Source organism: Merops nubicus, unplaced genomic scaffold, assembly GCF_000691845.1.
Source record: "Merops nubicus isolate BGI_N331 unplaced genomic scaffold, ASM69184v1 scaffold19482, whole genome shotgun sequence".
NCBI classification, from domain to species: domain Eukaryota; kingdom Metazoa; phylum Chordata; class Aves; order Coraciiformes; family Meropidae; genus Merops; species Merops nubicus.
Window position 1 is genome coordinate 21,348 of NW_008592288.1, and position 26,275 is coordinate 47,622.

The 26,275-nt window shown below is 35.7% G+C and overlaps 1 protein-coding gene across 1 annotated transcript in view; it reads left to right on the top strand.

The window, feature by feature from the left end:
- SYNJ1 (synaptojanin 1) overlaps positions 1-26,275 on the top strand; it is a gene marked incomplete at its 5' end in the record, with an annotated part of 50,112 nt that overhangs the window by 17,938 nt on the left and 5,899 nt on the right. Inside the window, 17 exon segments of the mRNA XM_008935101.1 lie at positions 3,608-3,799; positions 3,942-4,026; positions 5,085-5,225; positions 5,578-5,770; positions 7,062-7,220; positions 9,379-9,535; positions 9,885-10,002; positions 10,120-10,335; positions 11,157-11,235; positions 12,550-12,712; positions 14,345-14,551; positions 15,112-15,240; positions 15,861-15,899; positions 20,944-20,991; positions 22,660-22,698; positions 22,792-22,862; positions 25,933-26,041. Coding sequence (XP_008933349.1) covers positions 3,608-3,799; positions 3,942-4,026; positions 5,085-5,225; positions 5,578-5,770; positions 7,062-7,220; positions 9,379-9,535; positions 9,885-10,002; positions 10,120-10,335; positions 11,157-11,235; positions 12,550-12,712; positions 14,345-14,551; positions 15,112-15,240; positions 15,861-15,899; positions 20,944-20,991; positions 22,660-22,698; positions 22,792-22,862; positions 25,933-26,041 — 2,145 coding nt within the window.

Sequence of the window (26,275 nt, forward strand, 5' to 3'; positions counted from 1 at the left end):
TACCCAAAGTCCCTTAATCCAAGAAAAACACTTTAATACATGAGAAAGGAAAATGCAAGGGGTGAAAAATCTGGCAGTTTTGCTTGGATGTGAGTTATGAAAAGAAGCAACCTATTATATTTTTTTTTTTTTTTAATTTTTGCAAGTGCTTTATTCTAGCTATAGAGAAATTTGCTTTTTTTAAATCTGGTTTGGGAGCTTCTGTATTTTTGTTTTGTCTAATGTTTTGTTCAGGGTAAGAGGTAAAATTTGTCAGTACAGACAAATAACTTTGTCTTATTTGCAGTTAGAAAGCTCTACCTGCTTGTGTTCTTGCATGAGACAGACTGATTTGTAATATTCCCAGCAAAGTTTAATGTTGTTGGAATGATCTAAAACAATGTGCTGACACAAGTGTTTAATGGAGCAAAAGTACAGTCAAAGCCTCTGAGGTACAGTTACCTCTGCATGTCACACCAAATGAAAGTAATTGAGGTCTCTATTTAGGTAAAAATCTTGTTCCCAGAAACAATAAGTTAAGATATTCCTAACACTCGCATGTTCAGATTTTACTATGTGTTGGGAAAATTGAAGTGGCCATTTCTGAGCTATTGCCTTACTCGAGTTCATTGTGCTACCTCTTGGAAGTAGGTTCAGTGAAACTCTTGTTCAGACAAGTCTCCCACATTTTAAGAGTATAGAGAAGTTGTGCTGGGTATCCCCTGAACCCATGTGCTCAGGTAGTAGCCACTAGCCCCAGGTACTGAAGGTTGACAGAGGAGGATCCTTTGAAGAAAGCAAGATGATTTGTTGCTGGCTAGATTGTTGTTGAAGTACATCTGAAGTGTTTAAAGCTTCTTTTTTTTTTTTTTTTTTTCTCCTTGGAAAATCACTTCAACTGTAATATGTGGTTTTGAGCTTTAAATGTTTTTTCCCCTTACATTTGTCTCAACTTTGTTTATTCTATTAGTACCTTACTGTATCTACTTAACTCTTACTGAGTACTTAAATAATGTAATCTGAGTCACAGGTAATATACAACTGAAATGAATTGATTCACTGGCATTTTGTCTGTGTTGAAAACTGTTTATTGGAATAAACAGTTACATTGTAAGTTATGGTGTAACCATCTAGACTATATCAAGCTAGCTTATAACTCATGAAGAGTCGTGCATGTCAGCTATTTTTTAACTTCCTGTTGTAACATTTTACTGTGAGTTTCATCTAGATACAACTGACGTATATTGAAACTTATCCACGGTAATTTGGATGTTGTAGTAAAATAGTTTAATCAAATTCAGTTGCACAGAATATCCCACCAAGAATTTTAAAATAATATTCCCATTGTAGAAGTGATTTCCAAACGTCTGCCTGCCTACTATGAGCAGCAGTTAAAGTACTTCTGCTGCAGAATAACAGAAAATGTAATTGATTGGATTTTTAATCTTGTAGAGTGGCACACAGTTTTGCTCAAAATATAAATAGCTACAAATGTGTGGGAAAATAATGAATGTGGGTGGCTCAGGAGCTCTGAAAAACAATTAGCTTATTCAGTATTTTGGAAAACATGAAAATTTAATCATTTAAATTTTTTATTTGTTTATTCAAATTTAGAAAAAGTAGTTCTAGAATTTAGAATGCTTGCTGGTTCAAAGGTCTGAATTTTGTGTTTGTAGTAAGCATATTGTCAGTTCAATTCTGTTCTGGTAAACATTTGTTGCGTTAGGGGTTCATGACAATGTTCGAGCTAAAAAAGCAATAATTGAATTTTGCAGGTTTTCTTGAAAGCCACCTGGTAGCAAATAAAAATTATTTGGAATAACTATTTAAAATTAAGCTGAAAATTGCTAAATTTATGAAAGAAAAGGAAGGAACTGAAATGGAGAGAATTAAAGTCCAAACTCTGCTTTTAAACTTTCTCAGAGTGCTATGAAGGTTAATCTGTGCAGATCTTCAAAGCTGTCTGTGATGCTGGTTTGGGTTCCTCAGGTTCAGCTAGTCCTTTGGATGATTTGGGTACTTTTATGTGTCCTGGCTACATTTGGATTGGTTTTTCTTCAGTGGTCAGGTGCTTGGGCAGCTTCTATCCTTGATCCTCAGAGGCTTTTCTGGCATTTGGTGGTCTTCCTGGCTTGACTGTTGCCAAGTGTGTGGATACATTCAGAAGTGGAGTCAGTATTTGGCTCTCACCTGAAGGTGTAAAGTGTTCTGTTGGCTCCTTGCTGTTTTCTTGACTTCATTTGCCTGGATTATGATCCCAAAGCATGATCTGCTTGTAGTATCCCAAGGACAGTCCAGTCAATTAATTGTCTTTTATATGTGATGAGTCTATAAATAGGTATATGATTTATTCTCAAGTGAGTTTGCTGGTTTTGAGTTCACAAACAGCAAATATAATATATTTTCTTCTATTGTTTCCAGTTTGTTTCAAAACAATGAGGGCTATAGAATTCCTGATTTTTGTTTTAATTGGGTAGTGAAGGTTCTGTACCAAATGTAAAGGTGCTAAACTTAAGAAGAAAAGTAAAAAGACAACAACAGCTCACTAATCATCCTATTTGGGGGATTTGAATAAAAATATTGTGCCCATTAGTAGGCCATTTTGCAGGATGACACACAGTGGGAGGAAGAATTCCATCTAATATTGTTTGTACAGTTCTCACAGAGTCTCATAACCAGTATTCAAAACAGTTAAATTAATGTCACTTAAAATACAAAGCTAACAGTACTGTTTACACCTAATGCAATTTTTATTCCACTGAGATTTAAGAAAAAAAGGGGTGTAATTAAAAAAAAAAAATCCTATTTGTTTGTGTTAGGAAATATATCTGTATGAGTATATTATGCAGCTGTTTTGTGAATGAACTTTTAAAATCTCTGTAACCCTGGGGTGTGACCATTGAATGATCTTTTTTGTTTGTTTCTCACAATGCCCTTTACAGATGGGTCATCACTCTCTCTCCCATCTGGCAGATAGAAACAAGGCATAGAGAAAGGCTGGTGTGGCAGAGAAATTAGTTTAATTGTTTTGAATCCTAGCATACTTTTCTCAATAAAGCAGAATTTTAGGAATTCAACTGACCTAAAAAATAATTGAGATTTCTGTCTCAAATAGACATAATCTAATACGATAAAATAATGTACCTTACCTATTTTAGTAAATGTAGTACATCAGTCATACATACACTTCTAGAAATTAACATATCTGTAAGGTTTTTTTTTAATGGAGATTGAATTTCATACATGTAATCTGTGAAAATGAGGTAGATATCTGTGTTGGCGTGTATGAAAAATAATGGTTTCCATGGCGACCTGCAGATAGGTTGAAAGAATGGCACATATCTATAAAACACAGAAATTCTGTTTCATGTATTATTTATATATGTATATTGATTGGGAAAAAATTAGGACTGTCTTCCATTCAGTCAGTACCCTACCAAGACAAGAAATATGTCTGCAAACGTACTTTCCCTTGTGAAAAGCTGCATTCACCTTGCTTTCACAGCTTAACTCTCTCTATGTCTGTGCATGGATTTGTTGCCATTTTTTAAAGGGACAGATCTCATTGCCAAGATGTTCTGAAGTAACGTTCTATATAAAAATAATGCCTTTTCAAATGTTTTTGCAGCATCTGTAAAAGTGCTAAAGAGTATGTGTGAAAACTTTTATAAGTATGCAAAGCCGAAAAAGATCAGAGTCTGCGTGGGGACGTGGAATGTCAACGGGGGGAAGCAGTTTCGGAGCATCGCCTTTAGAAATCAGACCCTCACTGACTGGCTCCTAGATGCACCCAAGTTAGCTGGTGTTCATGAATTCCAAGGTAGGTTTTGTTTTCTGTCAGTTTTTACTTGAAAATTCCGATTTTCATAATGAGATGATAAACATTCAAATAGGTATGTGAGGTCTTGGTTCTTAAGTTAATTATAAAAGACAAATAGCTTTTTTTTGATATTTAAATGCAGATCGCAAAAGCAAGCCTGTAGATATATTTGCCATTGGATTTGAAGAAATGGTGGAGTTAAATGCAGGAAACATTGTGAATGCCAGGTAGGTGCTAAAGCGTATGCAATACTAGTTTCATTGATAATCACGTTTTTTGAGTAAAATGGTTTTTTTAAAAAAAAAATCACCTGTTTTGTAATGGTTTGGATTAGTCTGGATTAATTTTTTTGACTGTATTCCAGTTCTCTCTGCCAGTTTTTGTGCCAGGATTGCAGACTTCGTCTCACTTAGGTCATGTATAATGTAATCTCAAGGATCCAAACAGTCAGCACTTGACCGTATTTTGGATTGCACCTTCAGCACTCCCTCAACTTTTTCCTTCATTTAACACTTTGAAGGAATTTACCTCTGGTGCTCATAGTGTTCTCTAGTCTCTGTGCCTTCCTAATGCTGGGAACAGCAAGTCCTGTGAAATTCCTTCCTAAAGCATATTTTGTTGGTATGCCTGTGTATTCTGTCTTGGATCAGATTTTGATCTGTATAAAGCAAGGATTTCTTCCATAGTGTCAGTTTCTGATATCATTCTATATAATATATATATTATTGTGGAGTTTGTATCACAGGCTTTTGTCTTGAGGACAAAGTATCAGTTTCTCATCTCCTAATTTCACACTATGTCCAATTAATGCTGTTGCCAGGTCTGATGTTTTTCACTTCTATCCAGTGCTAGCTCTGAAAACTTTAGTCCTCTAGGTCTCCAAGGAAGTTTCTTCTTGATCTAAGGCTATAGACATCTCTGTTTTCCAGCACTGACTGTGCTCTAGCCTAGGAAGCAACTCCCAAGAAGAATTCTTAGGTTTTACTCCTCTGGTCTAGCCTCAAAAATACAGGAAAGATTGCCCTGGCTTCTGACATTGTCTGTGTTGTTGAGAGAAGTGAGGCAGCATTTTATGAAGCTGAATTTGAAATGATGTTGTCATGACAGTTTATAGCCTGTGTCTCTGCTAGGAGGCATTTAAGCAACATTCACAACTTGGCTTTGGTTTATTACCCCAAATTTTGGTTAAAGTTACTGGCTGAAGTTTATTCGACTAGATCAACAGTTTAGATACCTGCTTAATTTGATTTATTTTGAAACTAGCATTTTAAATCTTCACTGCTAGCACAACCAATCAGAAGCTCTGGGCTGCTGAACTGCAGAAGACTATATCAAGAGATTACAAGTATGTGCTGCTGGCTTCTGAGCAGTTGGTGGGCGTCTGCCTTTTTGTGTTCATCAGGCCTCAGCATGCTCCCTTTATCAGGTCAGTGGACACACAGCTGTGCCTAAGTTGGGTCACCTTCAGTTTGCTGGGTATCACAAGCTAGCACACAAGTGTACTAAGAGGCATATTGGGCTTTAGAAGAGGTTAAACTGTTTGATCTTAGTTTTTAAATGCTTCATTGGTTGCTGAGAAAGCTTGAAAAGCTGAAGTGTTACACTCTTACCTGCTCAATAGCTGTTTGCATTTTGAAAAATAGCTCAATGGCCTGACTGCTGAAAGAACAATGTGAAAATGTTCTCATACCAACATAATGTCATATTCAGACATACTTAAAGTTGTTAACTTCTGTGCCATTGTATTTGAAGATTTAATAGTCGTTTAACTGTTTCAGGGATGTTGCTGTTGATACAGTAAAGACTGGCATGGGAGGAGCCACTGGAAATAAAGGCGCAGTAGCAATTCGGATGCTGTTCCATACATCCAGCCTCTGCTTTGTCTGCAGTCATTTTGCTGCAGGGCAGTCACAAGTGAAAGAGAGAAATGAAGACTTTGTGGAAATAGCTCGCAAGCTCGGTTTCCCAATGGTAAGCAACAGTGTTCAAATTCCATAGTGGACAAGAATTTAAATCCTTTGAGCTCCAGCAGTGTCATCCAAAAGCTTTATTGATTTTTTTCCCTTCCCTTGATTCCTGTGCAAAAATTTCCTTGGGTTAGAGTTCTCAGAGATCATTAAGTTCCCACCATTTTTATTAAAATACATGACTGCAGAAGCAACAGACCAGTGCAATGACTGATAGAAATGATGAAGCATGAATTCACTTGCATTAGGTATCAAAGATTTAGCATAGGAAAGAGACCTTACAGATTCTTGACATGCTGTAAAACTTTTGTAGGCACCGGAGTTAATCAACTACAGGAAAAAAATCTGTGGGAAACAGCACTATTTTCAGTACCCAGGAATGGTTTTTGCTAATTCATTTTAACTTCTTGTTTATTCATTTTTTGTGAAGTTGGATTGTACAATTCTATACCATATTCTCATAAAGGATTAACAAACACCAAGTAAATAGTTGCTAAGTTTATCAATGCAATTAAAGGCTTCCTTGAGACTTAATGCTGTCTCAAATTTTCTAGTCAAACTGTTAGTTTCTGTGGCACTGTGCAGGAGTCTGACATCTTTTTTACACTTTTTTTTTAATTTCTAATTTTGTCCCCATGTTCATGTTTTAGTTTTTCTTGAAAGTACTATATTCTTATGGTCCCCAAAACAGTTGCCTAAATGATGCTGTTTTCATCTCCTAATGTTATCTGCTTTGATTTACTTAAGGGCTATGGAAAAAAAGAGGGAAGTGAAAGTTCTCACTTGAAACCCTAGGCTTTGTTTAGACTAACAGAGCCCTTCTGTCTCTCCCTAGCCGTGAAAATTGTATGTAACTGAAGTCTTCAATTAAATCTGAATAATAAAGCCCTTGACTTGCAGTATGTCAGGGTATTGTGCTCCAAGATTCCAAGGCAGTGTTTTGTTCTCCTTTTAACCTTTGTGACACAGGTAGCAGTCGTCATCTTAGAGCAGACTTGTAGAACAGGAGTAGAAGATGAAGAATTTTAGAATCCAATTCAGATGATTCATGTTTCTTTAGAAAAGCAACCTACATAAGTGTTACTTCTTTCATATTCTATATGTGTGAATACCATACAGTTGGCTATGTTATTCTAACCATATGAACACTAAATACTAATGTGTATTAGTTTTCAGTTGTCCTCATTAGCTAGAAGAGATGCATATTTTACAGCTAAAAACTGAACTTTGTACCTGGAAATAGTAAATTTTTCGCTTGGTTGTTTTTTACTTTGTTGTGTGCTTCTGTTTTACAGGGAAGGATGCTCTTTTCCCATGACTACATCTTTTGGTGTGGTGACTTTAATTACCGGATAGACATTCCGAATGAGGAGGTGAAGGACCTCATACGACAACAGAACTGGGATGCCCTTATAGCAGGAGACCAACTGATAAATCAGAAAAATTCTGGACAGGTATCTTAAAAATGTTACCACACTTAAGGATACTTTATTTTTCTTTCTGGTGTTAGCAATTTTCTGTGGTGCTTCTGTAAATCATAGAGCATGTTTTACAAATTACTTTTGTCCAGATAGTGGTATGGGGAGGTGGGACATGGCACCATTTAGTAACTTATTCCTAGTAATTGACTTGAAGAGGTGGTGATACAAATACAGCGACTAGCTGTAGGAGTGAGTTTTTCCTTTCTCTCCTCAGTAAAAAGGAAACTCTATCATCTATTTAGAACTTTTTCTTTGCGTTTACTGCGTATACTTCTCTTTTTATCAAGTGCAACTATTAAAAATATTTCTAGAATTTCTTTCACTAATGTTACTCTTTAAATTCCTGCAGTAATGCTGTTACTGTCATTCTGTTTTCCAAGAAAGGAATCAAGGAATAGTCCGAACAGTAGCCTCTTTACTTACAAAGAAATAAAGCATGGATAAAGTCTGAAGAAAGATTTGGATTTTAGATTTTTAGCATTTCTTGAGACGCAGCACATAGCAACTAAAGGAATATTTGTAATGGATCAAATATTGTGTGAAAGTAGGTAGTCTATCCAGATTTTTGTGGGAATGCTGTAGTTAGTAAAGTAAGAGACAATTCTATGTTGTTAGTTTTGTTTACTTGCCAGCACTTTGATCTTAAGCAGTGTCTTTTTTCTGAATTAGAGTTCTCTTATATTTGTGCCGGTGTCTTTTACACCAGAAGAGGAGGAAAAACACTTGATTATTTTTTTTTTTTTTTAAATAGGCCAGTTCCTGAAGAAAGAGAGATGTATGTTCAAATTAGTAGGTAACATGGCTGTCTGTTAATTCAACCAAAACAAGAGAGGTTTAGAGGTCTTGGGGACACTTAAAGCAGTTATAAAACTGGAAAGATCTATGGAAACTACTGGAATACAAAAAAGACTCAAAACAGTCTCCTGGCTGGGGAGGAGAACTGGTAGCATTGCACTGTTGGGGTAATATTCCATTATTTGGAAGTGGCTGGCTGGACAGCAGAGGTATGATCTGGCTAGCAAGAGTAGTTCCATGGTGATTGTATGTGATTCTTAACCAGTGTATCTGCTCTTCAGGAAATGCCTTTACATAGCAACTTTCTTCATAAAAGTAGGTTTAGAAATAATTACCAAAGACAAAAAAAAAAAATTAACAAGTTGTCTCAGAAGTTGCAGATCTTCTGACATTGGTCGTCTGACATTGATTTTTAAATGGACTGGATTTCAATTTATATTTCCAAGAAGAAAAGCAGGCTAATCTGTCACTTGATGTGGACTTGACTATAAGTTAGAATTATATTTTACAGATCCCTGATGTGAAGATTACAAGATTAAGCTCAAGACTGGAGCTGGTTAGGCTACTAAAGTATTTTAGCTTATGTCTCGTTTAAACACTTAAGGAGTGAACCAATTTCCTGATGTTCTAGGGTGTTGTGTCAGTTGGATGTGTCTGTGTTGCAAAGTACCCAATGGATATTTGTAGTCCTTTTAATTGACTCTGTATCTCTAAATACCATACGTACAGTTGGTAGATAATTTCACATACTATCTCTCTTTATTCTGTTTTCCTGTTCACCTGAGGAGAAATGGTGATATTATCTCTCTGATCTTCCAGTTCATATTCAATGGATTAAGGACTTTCCAGTCTTCTTGGTTTTTTTTTTTTAATTCCCACTTAATTCCTACTTATGGTGGGGCATCAGTTTGGGAGAATGCTTTGCATGTTCAGATAGGTACATAAAATATAAACCTTAATTTCCAACTTTTGCCGACACTTGAGCAGCTAATAAATGAATTAAAGTGCTGTGGACAACATCTGTGTTGTGATGACCTCAAGTTCTAAATGACACTGTAGGAATGGTAGGTTGCTCATGAGCCTGAGTTTAAAGATATAAATGTTGACATCTGTTTACTGATTATTTGTCTGGGTCACTATTTAGTCTTAGTAGCAAAAGTAGAATGTTTTCAGCAGATAAAATTTGGAGGATTCATATTATGAACTTTTTTTTTTTTTAATTGAGATCTGTATACAGGTTTTCACTGTTAGAAAAGAGAATTCTGATTAGTTTCAAGCTGTTTCCCATCTGTTTCTGTCTCTCTGGCATGACACATAGCTGCTTTGTTTCTTACAGATTTTCAGGGGATTTTTGGAAGGGAAAATAAATTTTGCTCCTACATACAAATATGATCTCTTTTCTGATGACTACGACACCAGTGAAAAATGCCGCACACCAGCATGGACCGATCGTGTTCTGTGGAGAAGGAGGAAATGGCCTTTTGACCGATCAGGTCTGAATGCTTCCATAAATTGTTTAAAAATACTCTTTTAACGTTCTTATACAATCCATTTAGTGACATTTACAGTGCCAGGATTTATGAGCTTCTATCCCTGACTTTGTATGAGGTAGAAAGCTTACAAAGCATCTGCAATAAATACCGTGACATTGACCAGGAGGATCAAGAATCAGATACTGGTTACAGTAGTTCAAAGGGAACCTCTGTTTTGCTTTTTTTATGTAAAACACTTGGTTTTAGTTTACGTTCTTTTTTGTGTTATTACAAATGGCTTGGTTTTTAAAAGCATATTCTTGCAGTCACTGTGTTTTTCCCCTTTTGTTTTAATCAATACTGAATGTAGCTGAAGACCTGGATCTTCTGAATGCTAGTTTTCACGAGGACAGTAATGTCCCTTATACATGGAATCCTGGTACTTTGCTGCACTACGGAAGAGCAGAGCTGAAAACATCTGATCACAGGTTTCAGTTTTATTTTATACATTACTTCATAATCACTGAAGATTTAATAATCATGTTATATACTTTGTTGCTCAGATACACCGCTTACAGGCTTCTCTCATGTATTTTTTTTCCAAGGCCTGTGGTTGCGTTGATTGACATTGACATATTTGAAATTGAAGCAGAAGAGAGACAAAAGGTTTATAAGGAGGTGATTGCAAAGCAAGGACCACCTGATGGTACTGTAATGGTCTCCATCAGAAGTTCTTCATCAGAAGAAAACTATTTTGATGATAACTTGATTGATGATCTTCTTCAAAAATTTGCAAGCTATGGTGAAGTTATACTTATAAGGTTAAATAGACTTTTTACTTTTCATCTCTATTCCTCTTCATTGTTCCTACATATTTCCTGAGTAAAGTGACTTTCTTAGTGGGCATTTCAGTTATGATCTGCTTTATTTGTAATATTTAGATTACAACTTGAATGTCTTTCCAGTAGAAAATTTCTCCAGATACTCTACCTCAAAAATAGAATACCGTATTGTGTTTTTCAGAAGTCATTTGGAGTTAAAATTTTCTATTTATGTAATTTTATACAATTTTTTAGTCCTAAAATTACATTACTAGTTTTAAATGAACTGAAGGTGAGAGGATCCCTGTGAATGTTGCATTTTCACTAAGTTGTTACTTGAACTATGTGTTGTGGTATTTTGTTTGGGTTTTTTTCAAGGGTTATTTAGTTTGCTGGGTTGGGTTTGTTTTGTTTTTTGTTTGGTTGGGTTTTGTTTTTGTTTTTGTTTTTTTCAGAACATCAGCAGCATAGCCCCAAGGCTATGGTGTGATGTAATGTGGAACACCTAACACAAATCCCTAACCTGCAGCCACACAATTACTATTGCATGTGTAACTGTAGTCGCATAATTTTTAAGAGGATGGTACTTTTGGGGCATGATGTTTAACTGGTCCTCTTTTGCTTGCTTTCTTTTTTTTTTTTTTTCTTGCAAGGATACAGTCAGTTAAAGCTTATTAGCCAATTACATATATTTTAATGAATTTAAAAAAATAATTCTTCTCCATCAAGCGAAACACTGAAAAACCTTTAAGGTAAATACACTTCAAAAGTTAGTAGGTAGGACAAAGTATTTTAATCATTGTTTCAAATGGACTTTGCAGGTTTGTGGAAGACAAGATGTGGGTAACATTTTTGGAAGGAAGCTCTGCCTTGAATGTTATGAATTTGAATGGCACCGAGGTAATGTAAAATTTGCTGAGCTTCCATATACCAAGGAAAAAATTCAACATTTTAAAGAATATTTGTGTGGGTTGGGTTTTTTGTTTGTTTGTTTTTAATTCTTAAAAGTTTTTCTTTTTTTTTTTTTTTCTCCTTACTTTTAATAGCCACATAGCGTTATGTTGAGTTTCAAGAGGAGCTGAGAGAAGTAGCAGACACTATTTTTGGAGTACCTTAGAGAAATGAAGATCCCATATTGAGTGGCATCTTCATCAAATGAGGGGTTCTTAATTACGGATTTTTAATGACTTAAAAAGCGGTGTTTTTACCTTGAGTTTGTAGTGTGAACCCGTTTATCATATTTATAGCTTGCAGTTATCTAAAATTCAACGTTCTTGTACTGCAATCACTTAAAAAAGTCAAAATTTCATTTCTTATGGACTGCTGTATGGCCAGTGTTTAATCTTTGTAAAAATGTTAGGGTTTGTGTTCAAAGTTTTACTGATCTTTGTTCCTGTTAAGACTTAGATTCTGTAATGTGATGTTTGCAGATGGATCCTTACACCCGCTGTGAGTTTCACTGGTGGTTCATGCAGCATAAGGACTCAGTGTCATGTGTCAGTTTGCAGAATGAAGGCCTGCTGTTCTATCAGTCTCTAAAAAAGACTTTATTAATGTACTTCATAAGCAAGTCTGATTTTTTTACAAAGAGTAGTGTTTCTGTTGAAATAAAGAAGCTAGAAGCTTTCCTATGAACTGAAAAGGAAAATCTTATAAGACAAGTTGTTAGGTCTTCTTTGGAAAAATACAAAGTAGTTGTAATTAATAGTTTAAACTACATAAACCAAAATGAAGGGAAAAGCATAATTATTTTTGAGATGTGTCACTGTCATGGTTTAGTCCCAGAAATTCTGATAGCCTTATTTGTGATATTTTCAGGTTGGGTTGGTCTCCTTTTTTCTTTTTCTTTTTCTTTTTCTTTTTCTTTTTCTTTTTCTTTTTCTTTTTCTTTTTCTTTTTCTTTTTCTTTTTCTTTTTCTTTTTCTTTTTCTTTTTCTTTTTCTTTTTCTTTTTCTTTTTCTTTTTCTTTTTCTTTTTCTTTTTCTTTTTCTTTTTCTTTTTCTTTTTCTTTTTCTTTTTCTTTTTCTTTTTCTTTTTCTTTTTCTTTTTCTTTTTCTTTTTCTTTTTCTTTTTCTTTTTCTTCTCGTCTCTTCTCTTCTCTTCTCTTCTCTTCTCTTCTCTTCTCTTCTCTTCTCTTCTCTTCGTCTTCTGCTGAATTTTAATGTTCCTACTCTTAACAATTTCTGTTTTGTACATACCCTTTTGGCAACCTAGCTATTAGGAAGGATTATAAACATCAGCTTGAAAAATCCAGATTGGATCAGAACTTTGGAAGATGAAATGAATCTAGAGAAGATTAATATTGGTCTGCCTTCATCAACAAGTTCCACTTTGCTTTGTGAAGATGCTGAGGTTACTGCAGACTATGATATGGAAGGTTTGTTGAAATAAAGTATTTCTCATTTTGAAATGCTTACAGGTCCTCTGTTGCTCCTTGAGACAGGCTGACCTTCAGCATTGATATGTTGCTGTTTTCCACTTCCCTGATTTATGCTAGTTTTGGTACTTCCCTAAGGGGTTTTTATATTTTTTCATGTCATACTTTTCTAGTGGAATCCTCAAGTTGCTGAATATCATTTTTGCAGCAACTGTGCCTCTAAATTTTTGCTTTTCTTTATGTGCATGTTTCAAACCTATTTGTCACAGCTTAATTTTTAATCTGTTAATTTTTATGAAAGGCCTATTTCAGTCTCTTCTCTACATTAAAATATATTCTTCTTAAATCCTTGGCAAGTAAAATGTCTGCTGAACAACAGCAAAAAAATTCCCCCACACCTTACCTGCTGACATTTCCTATGTTTATTGCATTTCCATATGTATTTTACAAGGTCATTTTTTTGTTGTGTTTTGAACAGATGTACTTTCTAGATGTAGTCACTGTGTCTATACTGATTTATTTTGAGTAGCTCATTTACTATGAACTTCTATCCCAACTCCTTAGTGGCAAATGTTATGTTGCAAAAGTTTCAAGAAAAGAGTTGGCAGCTAGGTATACTGGAAAGAGTAGACTAAGGTTTTTTTTTGTACAGGTATTTCATAAAGGAAGATATGTTTGGTAAAGGTACAGGTAAAGGTATGGGAAACCTGCATGAACAGTTGGAATTTGCATTAGTGTCAGTGTCATAAGATACTTCATCTGTTTTCCAATGCAGGTAGGAAGTAGGACTTCTAACAGTTTAGATGCCTGCATGATTGGTTGATTCTGTTAATAGTCCTACATGAGATTGTATGGCTCCCTTCAAATGTGACATTTCAAATCCCACAAGACTCTTTAATCAAAAGCAATATCTAATTATCAGCCAGGCTACTCTGTTACTGCTGAGCAGTGCAGAGTTGAAGCTGGAGCTTCTGTAGAAGACTGTGTGTCATTCATGTAGCTTAACAGAGAGAAGCCTAGAAGGTAGTGAAGAAAGGATTACTCTGGTCTGACTGGAGTGTGATGGGATAACTGTATAATTGTCTGTTTTAAGGCATTTTGAATATCAACATAAATATATTCTAAATTGGTGGTTTACTTTTCAAAGGCACATCCGTGTTGAACTTTTTTTTTAAAGATCATTCTGACTTTCCAAACAAAAGCTATTAGAAATAGCAGATAAATCTTGATGTCCCCTGCCCAGCCTTCTGAAGAACAAATTAAACTTGACATCTGCTGCAAACCAGGGAAATAATTTTTGCAAAGGTCTTCTTTGTAAAGCTAATTGTTTTTTTAAAGCAAGCAACATTACAGTTGCCACACTATTATAATTGCATATAATATTTATCTATAATATATATTGTACATTTGGAGTATTTTCAACTGGTTTGAATACATATGCATGCTTCATGAGTAATTTTATGATGGAAGAATCATACTTTTATTGTTGAGCAAATTCCTTGGAACTTGACAGCTTTTTGCAGAAAATCCCATGTCCTGAATCAGTTTATAAGTTCCCCACTTTTTTAAATAAATGACTATTGTTCCTTTTATTTTACATGCTTTTTCTTTTTTTGGGTGGGTTCTGTTTAGGAGACATTGATGACTATAGTGCTGAAGTAGAAGAAATCCTTCCTCAGCATCTACAGCCAGCTTCAAGTTCTGGTCTTGGAACCTCCCCAAGCTCTTCACCACGTTCCAGTCCCTGTCAATCCCCTACACTGTCAGATGGACCCACGCTCCCAGTGAGGCCCAGCCGAGCCCCAACAAAAACCCCTGGACCACCCGTTTCCACACACGGTGTGTATATTACATTGCTCCACTGCCTCTAATACTGCTGTATAGTCTGGCAGCTGTAGGGCCCAGTGGTAGAATACTGGCTTCAGTAATCAGCAGATTTGTGAATTGGCTGTATAATATGAAAGATTCTGTTTAAACACAACTTTGTTATTGTGACAAAGTGGATATTTAGAATTACAGTGTTTGGAACAGTTTATGTCAATGTAATTTGGAGTAACTTTACGAAGACAGCTAAAATGCCTTCAGAATTTTCCTTGTAACAATTCTTTCCACTGCACTTGCTGCACAGATGGGTCAAAATAAAAATTTGGAACTCTGCAATCTGTAAGAATGGTCAGGATTCCATGAAAAGCATATACTGATTAAAGCACAAGAGATAAAAATCTGTATGAAATCTGCTACTTTTAACCATTGATTTATTCTTCTTTTCCCTCTCTCAAAAACTTGTGTATCATTATTTCCAGGGCTGGGGACCGACGGTTGTCCCTGTGAAAATAACTTGCTATTAGAAAAGCTTTACTGTGATTAATTTTTCGTTTGTTTTCTGTCACGTTCTTCAGCTGAAATTCAGCCTGGTACCCAGCAGAAGGAGTCTTCTCAGAGCCTGGAGCCTAAGCGGCCTCCGCCACCTCGCCCCATTGCTCCCCCTGCACGCCCTGCTCCGCTACAGAGGCCACCTCCACCATCAGGTAATGCAGTGATGTGTATCATGTGGTCAGGAATATTTTGTTTCAAGTCTGTGAGATGACCTTTGAAGTCCATACCCAAACAGCATACTATATTTTTGGCTTGGGGCTCAGTGGAATATACCATTTTTTCACTAAAATGTTTAGTTGGTACATTTAATAGCAATAACAGCATGGGCAATAACAGCATTTTTCAGTACCCTTTAAATATTATTGTCTTTGCTTAGTGAATAAGTTTTAGAATTTTTATAAACTTATTTCCACAGTTTAAAAATGTGGGCTTCCTACAGCAGTGTTTTCTCAACATTTTCATTTTTATAGCATCTTCATTTTTAAAATAAAAGATAAATAATCTTGTGCATTCATAGATTTATGTTCCTTTCATTTTGGCATCAGTATGTACGCATTTTATCATGTCCAAGTTTTTAATGTAGAGCTCATCTGGATCATCTGAAAATGTAAACAATTGAGCACTAAGAGAAACTGGATGTTCAGAAGCATATGGGCAACATAGTTAATAACAAACTGACCCTTGTCATTTTTAACTTTCTCATTCTTTTTCTCCCCTCTTACTGTACTGATATTTTTCACTATTGCTGCATTCATTTCTTAAATACTGTAAGGCGGTAGGAGTCCTGCACCCGCTAGAAAAGAATTTGGAGGTAATGATTTTAATTGTTTTTGAATATGACTACATAGCACAATTAGTATGGTGGTCTGTTCTGATGATGCTTAACATGATGATGTCCAAACGTATAAAAATGGGTAATTCTTGAATATAAATGCAATTAATTTCTCAGGGCGTGTATCCCACTCTGAATTACTTTGAACTTTTTTGTGAAAAAAATATTTCTCCAGAAGCTGGTAACCTTACAGTCAGAGGGATTAATGTTATTCCAGATTTCTATTACTTTGTCCTGGTCAAAATATACCCAGAAAAGTTCTTTTCTGAGAAAGCAGAGACGTTAGTTGTGAAAAGCTTAGCTTTTTTCTTCAGTCCATGACAAGAAGCATTGTAAAATGGATTGCAATAGTAACTACTTGCAGTGATTATCCATTAATTAATCTCCAAGTTGAAATTACTGCTGGCCTGGCCCAGTTTCCCCTAGATGATCACCAGCTATCAGAGAGCTCCAAAGCACTGAGTTATGTTTGTCTTTAAGTTGAACACTGACATATGGGTAGATAGTTTATTTTCTGTTTCCAAGACTGAAATGTGCTCCTAAGCCCTTTTAGAGACAAGAAACATTGTCTAGTTTTTTGAAAGCAGCAGGTACTTCAGAGACACAAACTTATCAAGGGAATGTATTCAGTTACTTTGAAGCCATTTGAGAGCTACAGGTCTTTACAAATTAACAAAATCCTGAAATTATTCTCCCCTAATTCTTTCCTTTTTGGTAATGCTGAGGGTGTTATCAACCTTTAAGGCTAGTTTTGTTTTTTTTCCAGCTTGATCTGGTTTTGCATGTAAATAATGGCTCACGTGTTTTCAGAAGTGCTTCTTCCTGAAACTAATCTTTGTCCTTTGTCACACACTTCATAGCTGGGCTGTCCTGCTTGGACTTAAATCAGCTCATTAATACATGGGATAGAGTGAGAATAGATAGAGGCTCTGAAATACTTTCTTAATGGCTTTTCAGGCACTGACAATCACTTGGTAAGAAAGAGGTTCTTTTGAGAAAATTCAAAAGTTTTGAGCAATCTCAGAAATAAGTAAACTATTTTACATAGTATAGACATAATCATTTAAGTTATTCTGATGTCAGATGGAAATGTGCATGGCTCTTAGATAGAGTTGAGGGAAGGAGGTTATTAGGCCAAAGATGTAATATTTCAAATTAGTTAAAATGCTTAAGTTTTAGACAATAGCCAGTTTATATATGACCTGTAACACATACGAGAATTAATTAATTATAATACTTTAGTCCTGTGTAGTTTTATGTGCACTGACACAATCCTGTTTGCCTGGTTTGACTCAATTGTGCAGAGACTAGCCGCCTTTTTTCACCCTCTTTCCCAACATAGCTTTCCATAAAGAATTATTACTTGCATAAAACTAGATTTTTATGCAATCTTTTAAAAGAGATTGTAATATAATTTTTTCATGTATTGTTCTGACTTAAAACTCATCCCACTTTTTCTGTCTTCTTCATTTTCCAGTCATGGTGTACATTTATAAGGTATAATGTTTTGCTTTTACAGCTCAGCTTTTACAGCTCTGTGCAAGCTAGCACAGGACTGGAACCAGTATCAAAATCACAGCATGTTTCTGTGCTTGGGGAAATAGCATCACTTTCTCTTACCTAGAATGAAGGCTCCTAAAGCACTGTAAAAATAATCCTGTGTACTATATATAAGTGTATCACACATTGGTTTTAGGCTTCTGTAGCCCGTGCAAAGTGACATTTTTCATATCTTTAAAACGTTGTCCATTTTAATTGTTACCTTTCTTTTTTTGATCATGTGTTTTAACCTTTTTTTCTGAGTGTTTCACTCCCTTCAGTGCCTGTAACATTTCTTCTAATGGCTCAGTGTGCTTTAACGATTGGAAGAGTATTTGGTTTTGTTTTTTTGGGTCATATTTTACATTGTAAGTGAATTCAAGGAAACAAGACTATGTACTTAGTGCAGGGATTTGCAAATGTAGATTTTTTGCCTGCTAATATGAAAGATTTCCACTGAGGATTTTATAAATTCTCAGTCTTTTATAATTAAAAATTAAAATGTTGCACTCTGTTTACCCAAGATTTTTTTTTTTAATACATTATACAGGAAATTTTTCCAGAACATTAAAAATTATAAAGGCTGCTAATTGTCAGTTACTTGAAGTTTTAAAATAACATTTTTGGTTTTTTACTTCAATAATATTAGCCAGACTTTTCCTGATTAATGCAGGAAAGGATAATTGTTTTAAACTGTTAATGTTTTAAGAAAATGCATGGTATTTTTAGCCTATGTAATAATTTGGGTAAAATGCATTACATTTTCCTTGTCATCTTCCAAACAAAATAAACCTAGAAAATATAGTGATGACATTGACATTAAAATAAATGCAAGTATATTAAGCAACGAAAATACATGCACTCAGGCAGCAAGTACTTACTAATGCACACAGACATTTAGAGTCACACGTTAGCCTTGCAAGAGCCATTGAACATCTTTATTTTTCCAGTGTAGCTTTTCTTTTTTTTTTTTTTTTTTGGCAGAGCAGTTTAGGTTGTTTGGGTGCATTAAGATATGCCAGTCATTTTGAAAAAGCATTTTGGTTGGGTTGTTTGTTGGTTTTGTTTGTTTGTTTGTTTTTAATATGGGGAAGAGCAGCTTCTTTTCTTGCTGAAGAAGGAACGTTCAGTAATGAAGGAAACAAGGAAGCCTTAAAGCTACAACAGTAAATGCATTGTTGAAATGTAGGCAAATGGTGTAAATTTCATATATATAAAAATATATACGATGTATACACACACATATATACACATACATGCACATGTATGCACATATGCACATTTTACTTCATGAGAAGTTGGGGTTGCTTTATTTTCCATGAAGCTAATGTGTAAATGTAATCTTTGGGAGAACACACAGTTCTCTAGAAGGTGTGAGGGCATAAGTTACAAGTTGTTTCTGTATAAATCCACCCCCTTTCCTTTAAATACTATTTAAAACAAGTATGTGATATCTTTACTTGCAAAACACTGTTTCAAACTGCAATAGAGATTTCAAGCTATATACAGACTACAGCAACAGTTTAAAATGCTAACAAAAAATGTGTTTCAGGTTCAGATGTACATTTTTCACTGTCCTTAAGATTAAAGGCTTCCTATAATGCCAATTGTAATAGCATTATCACAGCACCATAAGTTGGCTTTATCACTGTGAAAGAGTATTATTAGTAAGAGAAATTTGGGATATTTGCCTTTTGTGGCCTTTCTCTCCCATATAATGAATATTTTGAAATTTGCAAAACCTTTTTAAATTCTTATGCACAGAAGTCTTTCTCTGTATGGTACACCAATATAGGAAGGTGTCTATGTGCTGTGGTCAAAGAGGTTCTCTGACTTCTTCCTCCTGAAAGGAGTTTGCTGTATTAATCATCTTTCATAAAACAAGATTTGCTTAACAAGAGCATACTGAGAATACCTGTTCAGGGTATGGGCTGAGTTGAGCTTTGGGGAGGGAAAGTGCAGAAGATCTATGAAATTAACAGTCTAGTTATCTGCTCTTGGGAGAGGTTTTATTGTGTCTAGATGAACAGTTAGCTTTGTGTCTCTGTAACTACAGAAGGTTCAGAGGAGTGTCCTCTGCTCTGCTGGTCTGCTCTCCACCTCCCTTTATTTTTCTCCAGTTAGCAGGCAGGCTTCTCATAGCCTGTGGGTTACCACTGTCTTTTCTGCCCTGGGGTTCCTCTGGGTTTCACGGGAGACAGGCAGAGCAGTACCTGAAGGCAATGAAATGTTCTCAGGCAGTGCTCTCCTCCTGTGCCCCCTCCTGACAAACACTCTATTCATCCCTGCTCGGTGCTGCTTCTCTCACAGAGTTCACTGTCAGATACTTCTGCAATGGAAATCTAATGTTAATTGGCAGAGCCTGTAACTCACATAGAATATATAACATATGCCAGTATTTAACATTTTTGAACCAGATGTTCAGCAAAACCAGAGATCTGACATCTCTGGAGATAATCACATGCCAGCCTCATCTGCAGCCTTCACTCCTCCTACTCTGAGTGACACCTCCACCCATATCTGACAAAATTCACAGCACGCGGGCCAGATCATAGAGAACTCCTGAGCAGATACCACACATTGGCACATGATGAGAAAGCATGAGGCTGTGTCATCGATAAGGCAAAACTTGCTTTTAAGGTAGGCTTCTTAAACACTGGCTCCCTTTCCTTCCTCTATTCTTGAGCCACTCCAGAGTTGCCAGATACTGCTGTTACTTTTTCCTATGCGCATGCCTTAAGGTTTTCTCCTTGCATACTGTCTAGTTCTCTGTGTCTTGCCATGTTCTTACCACACAGTTTTATGGACCCAGTATATGCTTGATCATATTGCAGAAATAGTTCAGCATGGTAATGCATGATTGAAAATCATCTTTCTCTCAGTCTGAACTGTAACATCTACTGTGCACCAATTGATTACAGCTTTCCCAAGTACAGAGTGCTGCTTGGAGATAACTTAAGGATACAATTCTGTAGGATACAGTAATGTGGGAAACTTATTTCTTTCATAAAATTGCTTGTTCAAATGTAGTTTTGGCAGAAGCATACTATGTAGTGTTCTCCTAAACGACAGGAAGCACACAATGTTTCAGGGTATAACTGATGTACCTGTTCATTTTCAAGTGTTTGAGTATAGGTACGTGTTCTGCTTTAGAAGAGTTTCAAGATTGACATTTAATATCATTCTGAATTTGCAAAAGTTTGTCAAAAGTGAATACTGAAGAAACGAAATTCTTTTGGAACTGTAATGTAAAATTGAACTAACAGCATGTTTCTAAACATGATCGTACTTGTTGATCTCTGATTCATATTAGTCTGGTTTCCCCATGCTGCTGCAAACAGCTATCTCCTACAAGTAACTACAGTCTAGCTAGGCCATTTAAAATTATGTAAAGCTGTCTTGTGGCAGTGTTCTTTCTGTTTTTACTTTCTCAATCTACTGCTTTTCTTATGCAACGTACAGCTTCTCTTCTTTCTCTGAAAAGGTCTTGGAGCTCCTCCCAGTCCTGGGGTAGCTAGGAGAGAAGTAGAAGGTAACATAACAATTTTTGTATTCTAGAAATGGATTTCTAATGTAATACCTGAGTAATATCATTGCCCTTGTGATACTAAAGGTGGTTTCATTAAGGTATTTATTGTGTAGGATCTTTCTTCTTTTATTTAGTGTAGTTTTCAGACAGCCAAGTTGCTTCCTGTTTTTTAGTGATGGTGTGAATTGTTGTAGAAAGCAGTATTCATTTATGAAAAATGAAGTGAAAACTTCAACTGAATCCAGAAGAACACTTTTGGGGCTGGATCTCAGAGGAAGCTGTAGCTGAGTGAATGCTAGAGGAAATACTATACCTGTAGCTGAATCAGGAATCTAGAAGCCCTCATTTTTCATGAAGAACTACATATGTTCATATATTTTGGGGAGAGAAACTTCCATTTAAATTATTTAACCTGTAATTCAACATTTTGTCTCTTTCTAAAGAGCACAGTATAGGTATTTTGATTCTGATACCTACATGTATGTGACAAACATTTGAGAAGCATTTCTCTTTCATTATCCTAACTGGAGTATGTGTGTATAGCATTGAATGGCTCCTGTTTTAGCCATGCCAGCAGTCATGTTTTTGGGTTTCTTCCTATCCCCTCAGGAACATGTCGCTTTGTAGCAAATATAGGTATGGCAGTAAAAGTCCTAATAAAGTCGCAGTCAAGATGTCCTCCCATATACTAAATTAATATTGCTGGTTCATTCTTCTAAATTGGCAAAATCACTATATGCATGGAATAGTTCAGGTTGGAAGGGACCTCTGGTGGTTATCTAGTCCAACCTCCTGCTCAGAGTAGGGTGAACTGGCGCCAAGTTGCTCGGGGTGCAAGTTGCATTACTGAGAACTGTACCCAGAAAGCCATTCTAACTGGTTCTAAGAAAGCAGGGTTCTCTGAAAACTGGAAGCCAATTTGATAAACTAAGTGTCTTATGTACCACAGAGTATTCCTTCCAGTTACTGTAACTGACATGGTGATTTTACCTTCCTGGGAAATAGGCAACAGAAACACAAGCCAGAATCCTAAACCTCTTTGCCTGTTAGAAATTGTGCACTTGTCTGAGGTAAAGGTAATTTTTTCATGTCTTGCACTTCACAACTTGAATGTTGCATACGAGGTTGTCATTAGCATCAGCATGTAAATGTTGAGGTTGGTGCTGTAACATATTTGTCCCATAAACAATGACAGTAGGTTCAGAAACTTTGGTGTAGGTCCTGTAGGTTGCTGAACCATGTATAATTACAGATGTATTCTTCTGATTGCATGATTTTTTGAATCGGCATGTTACATAAGTTCTTTTTGTTTTAAAGACTGCTGTTAGAATATTTGCAGAATATGCTACAAAAGAAAACATCTACTTCTAGCATGATTGAGAACACAGGGTACCTGTACAAGTGAGCATCGTTAGCTTGCAACAAATAGGAGGTGATTTGACTTCATTTGTAATTAGAAGGGTCAAGTTACTTCACATGTGCCATGGAATAACAGTGTGCTAGAGTAACAGCATAGCCGATGGATAGATTTTAGTATGTAACAACTTAAAAAAAAAATCACTAATGTCTTTTTGCTCCCATTTCCATTAGTGATAATTTACCACTGCTGTATAATACCCATTTGTAGCTTATCTAACAAAGATAATCTAATTTTTTTTCTATGCTTCAAAGCACAAAAAAGTCCTGGAACACAAAGAAAAGATAACCTAGGTAATACAGATAAATGCTTTGTACTAATTAAAATTAGAAATAAGTTGATTTTGAAATATGTTCTAATTCAGTGATCTCTAATATCTGTTCCAGTTCGTAATCAGCCTCCACCTTCGACTGGAATTTCAAGTGCAGGAACTGCTGGATATGGTACAACCAGACCGGTAGGTATTCTGACTTAAAATAATTTTCCTTCTAAGTTTCTACAGTTTATTACACTGGTGGTGGGTTTTTGTAAGTCACAACAGATGTAAGAAAAATGCAAAACTGACTAGTTATTTTACAGTTTACGTGAGATAATTCCCTCAGCAATTCTTGTCTGTTGAGTAAAAGTACTCCAAAATACACATACTGGAAATGACTTAACTGTTTTGCAAACTATGCAGTTGCTTCATAGGCTCCCAAATAATACTACCTTTTATTTCCAGTTTCAAGTAACTGCAGAGTGCAAAGTTGTTCTGTTTTCCATGTTTCTGTCAACTACATTGCTGATTTGGTAGGATAAAATGTATTACCTTCTGTGCCGAAATGTTTATCCTGATGGCAGTTAATTGCTTGCGGGCAGTTCATGTATTATGTAGGCAGTTGATGTATTATATTGCTGATTACTTCATGTGTAATGGAATTTTGTACCTTATTTTAAAAACTAATTTTGATAAAGGTCTTCATGTAAAAAAGAAACATTCAACTATTTCAACAAAACATTCAACAAACATTACTTCTGCATTTCATTCTTTTACTTGTGGAAATTAACTGAAGGAAGTGAATGAAAGGTTTATGGGCACTTGAATGCTTTACTACAAACAAGAAATCAAGAGATGGATGATATCTCCCTTATTTCTAACAGCAGCAGCAAGTAGGAGCATTGTGTTAGGGAAGAACAAAGTGGGTTTAATAGCTGTAAGTCTTCAAAAAGAATTAGTAAGGAATGGTACTGTTTGTTGATAATTCTTCAGGCTACATGTTTTAGAGAGAATTTTTGCAGCAGCATGAAGGACTTTTCTTTCTGTATCTATATCAGTCACAGTATTTGCACTTACTTTGTTTCCTCTGTTGTGACAGTTCCAGGCTCTTTGACTTAGATCATACCTCTTTACACCTGGATGTTTTATAGACTGAAAAGCAGCAAAAGTTGGCCCTTTCTTACCAATTTTTTGGTCATTGGAGAACGTTGTTTTCCTTTTCTAAGGCATTTTGCTCTTATCATTGGGACGATGTTGACAATGACACTGATGGGATGGAAAGCACACGTGAGTTTTTAGTAAGGTTAAAAAGCATTTTGATAGCATAAATGCCAGTGGGATAGGCACCCATGATGTTTTTGACCTGTCTACAAATACAGCACCTCTTTTAATTTTATATCTTTCTTTCAGGTAAAGTGATAGACCAGTTGTTGTGAATGAGAGAAAGAGAGAGAGTATGAAGAATCCATTCAAAGATTTAGCTAACCACAAAAGATTTAAGTTAAATTCATATAAATTTGTTTCATAAAATGTTGTAGAGTCCTTCTCCACCAGTGAGCAAGGAACAAAAGAATGCTGCCAGTTGTGCAGAGATACCAGAGTTCTCATAGAGCTCCAAGGAGCTGTACCTTACTGGTATTGCTATTTCTATTGTACCCTTTCACAGTATTGAAATCCCTGAAAGCTACTGTTGAAAGCCACCACCAAAATCACTTTTTGCTGATTCATTTATCTTAAACAGCTGGGTTCTTACAGTGAAGAGTTCTTTATCTCTGCACTTTTTTGTTATTTTCCCAGAATTGTAAAACACCCTCTTCTAAAATTTGCATAAAGAAAACCTGGTATGTGCAGGAAAGAATGTAGTAATTTATCAACATGTGCCTCACTTTTTTCTTTTTTTTTCTTTGTAATCTAGATCCAGCACAGGATTTGCCATTTCTAAATCAAAATAATTCAATTAAAAGATCTGGTGCACAGAAGAGACTCCACCAATATCTTGGAACACGCATGAGTGCAAAAATTTTTGTTCATATTATCAAGACAGGAAAAATGTATTGCTCTTCTCTTATGCTGAGCTTCTCCACAAGCAGGCTGGACTGCAGTTAGAGCTGCTTGCCAGTTTCCAGAAATAGCCACATTGCTGCAATTGTCAGCATAATTTGATAAGTCAAAGCTGACTGCATTGCTTCCTTTGCAGACGTTGAGGTTTTCTTTAAAAAAAAAAACAAACAACAAAACAAACAAAAAACCAACCAACCAAAAAGCACAACAAACCTCATAGAAGGTCTGAAAAAAAATCTCCTAAGATCTGCTTGGCTTTTCAAGCTTTAGCTCAGCACTTGTTTGGATTTCCTAACTGACATTGCTGCTTTCTTTTTGCTCAGGTTGTTTTTGGGCAGCGGTTCATTTCCAGCATGTCAGGACCGGGGACAGTAGCCGTGGTGGGCGCCCCTTCCCACCCCGTGGGCCTGGGCACTATTTTAGACTTCCTTTCTTTTCTGTTCTTTTTTGATGTTTTTGGTTTTTTTAAAAATAAAGTTTGGCATTTAATCCAAGCATCCTTCTGCCTACTTTCAGAATGTTCAGAAAAATAACAAAACAAATCTTGGCAATTAAAGGGAAGGCAGGTATTTCAGAGGTTAGGTGGTTTAAAGCATTTAAACAGTTGTTAAATGGACTCAGCCAACAATTAATGAATCAGATGCTATACAAAGTCTTTGAAGTAAAGTACATACATCTAGTAAAAGTAAGACCAAGAACAATACTTGTTTAGTAGTGGTGAAATTTCTTTGCTTGTTTTTAGGTCATGTTTGTGTAGCGAGTTGTGTAATAGTGTTTATTCTGAAAAAGAGACTAAAAGGTAGATGGTGTCTACAGTCTGCATTGATGGTGGGTCATCAATGCATCCTTATGAGATCTCCAAATAAGGTAGTTGCTGCTGCTGTTGTTGCTTACAACAATTGATGGGCTTAGGTAAAATTAACTTATTAATACTAACAAAATTATGAGGGTTTCTAACATTCTTGCACAGGTAACTATTTATATAAAAAGTTGAAGACTCTTGTCAAAATCCTCTGCTTTGGATTGAACCCTCATAATGTTTTGTGAATATATTCTTTGATTTTATATATGCCTAAAAAATTAATTCAGCAACTGTTATCAAAGAATTTATTTTTCACAGAGTCCTAATTATCCTGAATCATTTAGCAGTAGATGACTACAGATCCAAAGTGGAACTACAATACCTTCTTTTCATGAATTATGATTTCAGACTGTTCCACCTCGAGCTGGAGTTATCAGTGCACCACAAAGCCATGTCCGTCCCTCTGGTGGAAGACCAGCACCTGAAACTCAGACCAAACCAGCTGAACCACCCAGGGGTAGGTTTACTTTATAACTTAAATGTCACTATTCATTCAAGAGGTACCATCTCTGCTTTGAATGCTTTGTTGCCAACAGATGACTTTGTTTTTCACTAGAAATTAAGATTCTCAAATGTAGTAACATTTGGCAGTTTCTGTTAATCATCCACAAATACTGCAAACCCTTATCAGATAATAGGCAGCACTCAAATGAGATCTAGACCCATAGATTTCAGGCTATCAAAAGAAACT